This window comes from Crocodylus porosus, unplaced genomic scaffold (assembly GCF_001723895.1).
Source record: "Crocodylus porosus isolate Cpor-Errol unplaced genomic scaffold, CroPor_comp1, whole genome shotgun sequence".
NCBI lineage: Eukaryota > Metazoa > Chordata > Crocodylia > Crocodylidae > Crocodylus > Crocodylus porosus.
This window is the reverse complement of record NW_017728931.1, coordinates 7,188,217-7,195,398: the sequence shown is the minus strand read 5'-3', so window position 1 is coordinate 7,195,398 and position 7,182 is coordinate 7,188,217. Positions and strand designations below refer to the sequence as shown.

General features: G+C 46.5%; 1 protein-coding gene across 1 annotated transcript in view; it reads right to left on the bottom strand.

Annotated features, from left to right (window-relative positions):
- Positions 1-2,114: 2,114 nt before the first annotated feature.
- CCDC58 (coiled-coil domain containing 58) overlaps positions 2,115-7,182 on the bottom strand; it is a 19,834-nt gene continuing 14,766 nt past the window's right edge. Inside the window, exon 5 of the mRNA XM_019544125.1 lies at positions 2,115-2,396. Within this exon, the coding sequence (XP_019399670.1) occupies positions 2,349-2,396 (48 nt within the window). The 3' untranslated portion in view covers positions 2,115-2,348. The remainder of the gene's footprint in view (positions 2,397-7,182) is intronic.

Below are 7,182 nucleotides of genomic sequence, written 5' to 3'. Positions count from 1 at the left end.
CAGTTCGCCTTCCTGACTGCATCCCCACACTGCCGGCCCATGTTCATCTTGGAGTCAATGATGACTCCAAGATCCTTTTCCACCTCTGTACTGACAAGAGGGGAGTTCCCCAACCTGTAGGTGTGGCGCCGGTTGTTCTTCCCCAGGTGCATCACTTTGCACTTGTCAGTGTTGCTATGAGACAGGGAGGTCCAGGTGAGGGAGATCCCCTGCCCTCCATAAATGCTGACCTTGTGAAGGAACATCTTGAGAAGCTGGACACCTTCAAGTAAGCCGACCCTGACAATCTACACCCCAGGGTACTCAAGAAGCTGGCAAGCATCATAGCCCAGCCTCCAGCATGGATCTTTGAAAACTCCTGGCACTCTGGTGTAGTGCCCGAAGACTGGAAGAAGGCCAATGTGGTGCCTATCTTCAAGCAAGGGAGGAAAGAGGATCCAGCTAACTATAGGCCCATCAGCCTGATTTCTATCCCAGGGAAGATCTTAGAAAAGTTTATTAAAGACGCCATCCTTAATGGATTGGCCGACGTCAACATCTTAATGGATAGCCAGCACAGGTTTGTTGCAGGTAGGTCTTGTTTAACCAATCTTATTTCCTTTTATGACTAGGTGACCTATCACCTGGACAAGGGAGAAGAGATTGATGTCATATATCTTGACTTCAAAAAAGCCTTCAATTGGGTATCCCATGATCACCTCTTGGCGAAACTGGCCAATTGTGGCCTTGGGTCCACCATGATCTGTGTGCAGGGAAATTGGCTCCATGGTTGGACCCAGAGGGTAGTAATTGATGGCAGTCACTCATCACGGTGTACTGTGACCAGTGAGGTCCCCCAAGGCTCTGTCCTTGGACCCATATTGTTCAACATCTTCATTAACGATGTGGACATTGGAGTCAGAAGTGGACTGGCCAAGTTCATCAACGACACCAAACTTTGGGGCGAAACATCCATGCCAGAAGACAGACGGGTGATCCAGGCTGACCTGGACAGGCTCAGCAAATGGGCAGACAGGAACCTGATGGTGTTTAACAGGGAAAAATGCAAGGTTCTCCACCTTGGGAGGAAAAACCTGCAGCATGCTTATAGGCTTGGCAGTGCTATGCTGGCTAGTGCTATGGAAGAAAGAGACTTGGGGGTCATCATTGACCACAAGATTAACATGAGCCTGCAATATGATGCTGCAGCTAGTAAAGCGACCAAAACACTGGCTTGCATCCATAGATGCTTCTCAAGCAAATCCAAAGATGTCCTTCTCCCCCTGTACTCGGCCTCGGTGAGGCCGCAGCCGGAGTATTGCATCCAGTTTTGGGCTCCACAATTCAAAAAGGATGTGAAGAAGCTTGAGAGAGTCCTGAGAAGAGCCACGTGCATGATCAGAGGACAGGAAAGCAGACCTTATGACGACAGGCTGAGAGCCATGGGGCTCTTTAGCCTGGAAAAGCGCAGGCTCAGGGGTGATCTGGTGGCCACCTATAACTTTATCAGGGGTGACCACCAGGATCTGGGGGAACGTTTGTTCACCAGAGCGCCCCAAGAGATGACGAAGTCGAACGGTCACAAACTCCTGCAAGACCGTTTCAGGCTGGACATAAGAAAGAATTTCTTCACTGTCCGAGCCCCCAAGGTCTGGAACAGCCTGCCATCGGAGGTGGTTCAAGCACCTACATTGAACACCTTCAAGAGCAAACTGGATGCTTATCTTGCTGGGATCCTATGACCCCAGCTGACTTCCTGCCCTTTGGGTGGGCTGGACTTGATGATCTTCCGAGGTCCCTTCCAGCCCTAATGTCTATTAAATCTATGAAAAGGGACTGGCTGGGACCCCAACGTATGAATGCCAGAAGGGGCACTGGCACAGCCCCATTCCCAGCCCCAGCCCGGGCTGCCACTAACACCTGCTGAGGAACGTGACAACCATCCCCCCTACCCAGCCCTGTAGCAATAGGAGAGGGGAAATCCCCCTCCAGCCCCCACGAGGTAGCCAGCAAAGGGAAAACATATGAATAGAGCAGATCCAGAGCTGTACTTCTCAATGAGGTACCGCTGCTGCAGGTTGGAGGGCAAGGGCATTGGTGGGGAGGGGGAAAAACATCAGGAAAACATGCCAATATCAGATCCCATCTGAAAATCATTTTATTAGTTATAAAAGTGGTTTCACATATTTTGTACAAAATAGGAGTTGGTTTCTCTCAATTAAGAGAATCACTTAAACTTAAGATTCCAGCTAAGTGAAAACAATGAGACTGGGTTCTACTGGTTCTGGAAAGGTCCCATACAGTTTGTCCTATGTCTCTTCCAGCTTTGGTCATGATTGTAGACCACCTTCATGGGAAACATCCTTGCATCACTGGCTCTTCGGAGGCTTGTAGTGAACTCTGCAGCGCTCATTAAAAATCTAGGAGACCAAAACAGCGAGTTATTCCTCCTATAAAAATCCTCCACACAGAAGGCTGAGATCAGATTTGGCAACTCTTTCTCCATGCAGTGCAACATTTCAGATGAAACAAAACTAAGGTTTGGCGGTTTGCAGTCATTAGAGATACTGTGACACTTTTCACAAGAAATAACTGTTAGAAGTTGCATTCTGCCAAGCTAAACTGATTTCACCATTTAAATTGGATACACTGTTTGTTACTTCCTGAGCTAGTCTGTTTTAGCAATGATGGTATACCCAAGGGATGCCAGGTTCCACACTAGAGGTGGAATATCACAGCATCACAGTGGAGAATGAAACTTTAACTAGATTTATTATAGCTTGTACCTATCTGTAACTTTGGTACAAGACTATTATACACAGTGGCCGTGTCTACACAAGATGCTGACTGCACGGTAGCTCATTGCTATTGTGCAGTCATGTTATGTGGCACAAAGCATCATTTAGTACTTGTGTATGCAAGTACTAAATGACTGTGCGGTAACAACTGTGCAGGCAATGTCTCATGTAAACATGGCAGTTTGTAGTAGAGTGCTTTTAGATAAAAGTGCAATATTAACATGGCAACCTTTATGTGGGGATAATTCCAATCCTGACACTCAACTGCTCACATTTGACAGCTTATCTTAGTTTCTCTAACTGAAGGCTTTACACAAGAAATTAAACACATTTGTAGATGGTTTGCTACCAAAAAAGCTGATAAAAACCACCTTTAATAAGACACACATCCTAAATAAAGTCTATGCTCAGACTTGCATCAAATAATTAAAACCCTGCTTACGAGTTACTTATTACTTTGGTTTGTGTGGGCAAAGGCAAGACCCAAAACACAGCAAGATTGCCACCTAGTGTCAAGATAAGGTACTGACTCAGTAATGAGACACTAGTAGATACCACTTCTTGCAATACCACTTTTTTTTGGCTGAAGCTCCCATAGTATTCTTCCCAGATCTGATTTTATTTAGCATTTAAGATCTAAAGTAGGGTAGGCACCAAACCCAATCCTATAATCCCAGGGGACTTCTCTGCATTTTACCGGTTATGTTCTATTGTAGAAATTTTACTAACAAGATTGTAAATAATAGTGTAGCAGTTAAACTTCTATAGCAGACTCAGCCTCTAAGGACAGGCTGATACAAGATCATAAATAATAGTGTAGTAGACTCAGTGCTTCAAGGACAGGCTGATAAGACACAGGCCTCGTCGCCTTGAAGTCTGAAGCAGAGATACAACCCACCCCCCATTAGTTAACACGTAAAAAAAAAAAAAAAAAACCAAACCAGTTCTGAAACAATTAAGAGTTGTCCCACACTGACCTGATATTCACAGTGGAAAATTCCCACCTGCACACGCATCTTGTCTGTAAACTATAAATCGCCTCTAACAGTCTTTTTCGGGGCCTCTGAGTTCACTCAGGGTGCCCAGCATGCTGAATAAATTTTGAGACAGACAGCGACTCTGTGTCTTTGGGAACAGCTTCGCAAGAGGTCACGAACTCCTCAACACTATCACCAGGTCAACATTCCCCTGCTTTCCCTCCCGGTCTCGCACCTATTGTCTCCCATCCCCTCTGATATGTATGTTTCATACACAGTAGTTTTTAGCAAACAATGGCTCACTTCATAGAAGTAAGAGAAATAATTTTAAATATATCATTTCAAAATCTCTTTCCAAAAACTCCCATTCCTAGGGCTAGGCTACTTATGGGGACGTGATTTTTAAGGCTTGCCCACAACCTTGATGAAGAATTGTGACCTGCAACATGTGTTGCAACATGCATTGCAAAGCCAGTCCTACTTTGGCTCGATTTTAGTTGTTTTTTTTACTTGATCTGTATATGATAAATAGCCTATATATACTGTTAAAGCAAAGGACTGAAAGATAAGCTGCAAATTATCATCATATGGAAACTCAGGATGTACTTGGGATATATACCGCCTTGCAGCCTTCAAATTATCACTGCATGCCAGACAACTTTTTTAGAAGTTAGTAGTTAGGATGCTTAGGAATCCTTCATGCCTTGGAATAAAAATCAAAGGACAAGTGTTAGTACTTTTGACTGTACTGCTTAGGTCAGGGGTCAGCAACATTTTTGGGCAGAGTGCCAAAAACAACCACGACTTGTAAGATGTTAGCATGCCAGGGGCAGATGGTGGAGGAACCATGAGCGGCCTGATCCTTGTTGTGGCAGTGCAGTCCTGGCCCCTATCCTGCCATCTGTCCCGAGGCATGTGCCAAGCAAAATGCTTTTGAGTGCCACATGCTGGCACCTGTGCTGGGGGCTGCCTACCCCTGGATTAGGTAAAGTTTAAAAAAAGGATTTACCTTCTTCCAGCTTACTCTCTATTGAACTTTACATGATTTAATGATTTTTCTGCCTTAGGCCACAGGAGTACTCACAGCTCAGGTTTACTAATGCTACTAATGCACAGCTCAGGTTTACTAATGCTACAGGTTTACTAATGCTACATTTTAGGGATGTAAATATTATTAAAAATACTGGTTTAGCCTCTAATTATATTGGTTAAACTTTTAATTAATAACACAGCATCTCTCAGAGCCCTTTGGTGCGGGGGCAGGGAGGGAAGGAGGTAACACAATCCTATAACCCCAGGTAAGTTCTCTACATTTTACCAGCTACACTCCATCACCAGGACAACATCCCCGCCTTTCCCTCCCAACCTACCTGTCTCTCACCTATCGTCTCCCATCCCCCTCCGATTCTCACTGCACACGTTTGCATTTTCACAGACCTGCATTTTGCATATTGGCTTCTATTTCACCCAGGAGAGCACACACCAGCAGCCTCTCCCTATGCCTGAAGAAGGGTATTTGTGCCCAAAAGCTTGCGAAGAACAATTTTTCCAACTACTCTGCTGGTCTAATAAAAGAGATCAAAATTTACCCAAAGAACCTATGTCCTTAGACCAACACAGCTATAACCAATGCCCCTGAAATCAGTTATCACTGCACTTATTGGTTAAATGATTCATTGGTTAAGCTTTCACATCCCTAAACCATTTAAGGATCTTAAAGCACTTTCAATGTTAACTGATTAACCCTTACAACCTCCCAGAAGTTTGCCCCATTTCATCAACAGAGAAAATGGAGGAACTTACAGTTAAAAACCATCTTAAAAGAGGCCATCATAAAAATTGGAGCTGTTTTGCTGCATTTGAATCTTTCCCAGCTTGTTCACACTGAACAATCCGAAGTTAACAGGTGCTGTCCTTTGAAATGTTCCCCTTTTGAAAGGGTTCCAAATGTACATGTGCACATACCATAAAGTATTTTTCCTTTTTTATTTACAAAGATTCCTGCAATTCAAACCCCAGGGCCTGGTGCCCATGGGTGTGTTTTCTTTTGAATACTACTTGCTGGCTGCATAATAGCTGGACTCAAACCCACAGGCAGAAATTGCCATAAAAAACCATCTCTTTTGCTGGTAAGCTACACCAATCTTCCAGTACTTCACAGAAATAGTCACTTCTTAATAACTGGCTATTTAAAATGAACAAAATGATCTAGTGGGAAAACTGGAAGAGTGTGGGCTCAGCTGCTCAACGGTTCAGTGGGTGGGAAACTGGCTACAGGGTAGGACCCAAGGAGTTCTCACAAACGGATCCGTGTTGTCTTGGCATGAAGTGGCCAGTGGTGTCCTTCAGGGGTCCATGGTTACACTGGTACTTTTCAACATCTTTATCAATGATTTGGTTGGGGGAGTGAAAAGCTCACTGGCCAAGTTTGCAGATGACACCAAGTTATGGGACAGTGTGTATTGTCAGAAGATGGGCTGCAGATGCAAGCGGACCTGGACAAGCTCAAGAGTTGGGCAGACTCTCGATAAACCAGATGGAGCACCTTACACTTGGAAGTGTTAAATTTCATCTGGGGGCAAACAACCCTCAACATACCTACAGGCTCAGTGGTGACAGCCTGACTTGCACTGTGACCGAAAGGGACCTAGGGGCAATGATTGACCACTGCATGAATATGAGCTGTGTCACGGTGCGGGGATCTGGGAGCGGCCGTGATCTCCCTAGCGCCCCCTGCCATGCCAAGCAGGCAATTCAGCACCCTCTATCTCGCCGACCACGTCTTGGTGTCATATAGTTTTATAATGGAGGCTGCCTTATTGTCCCCTTGGACACGGTGCTCAAGTATCTCCTGTCCCCTATCCTGGCTGTACTGACCTGGTGCACCCCAGCCTTATGGGGCTACGCATGCCTCCAACCTCCCCATTAGCACGCCCCAAGCCTAGCAGACATGTCGGATGGTCTTGTGTCTGTACGCTCACCCCTTCCTGGGGTCTCTCAATACGCACACCCCCTCTCTCTGGGGTCCCTCAGTATGCGCGTCCAATATACTCGCCCCTCCCGGGCTTCTGTTTACACTCTCGCCCTTTTCTGAGCTTGTCTCTTGTAAACACCCTCTCCGGGGTCTTTCCGACATAAGCGCCCCTCTCCCAGGGCCTCTCCATGCCCTTACTGTATACGCACCCTCTCCGGGCCTGTCAAACGTACGCGCAGCCCTGTCCGGGCTCTTACTCTCACGCTCAGCCCTGTCCGGGCTCCTGCCCACGTGCTCTGCTCTCTCCGGCTCCTAGTCGCACGCTCAGCCCTCTCCGGGGCCTACGCGGCGCTTCTTGTGCCCCTCGCCCTCTCTGGGGCCTACGCGGCGCTTCTTGCGCCCCTCGCCCTCTCTGGGGCCTACGCGGCGCTTCTTGCGCCCCTCGCCCTCTCTG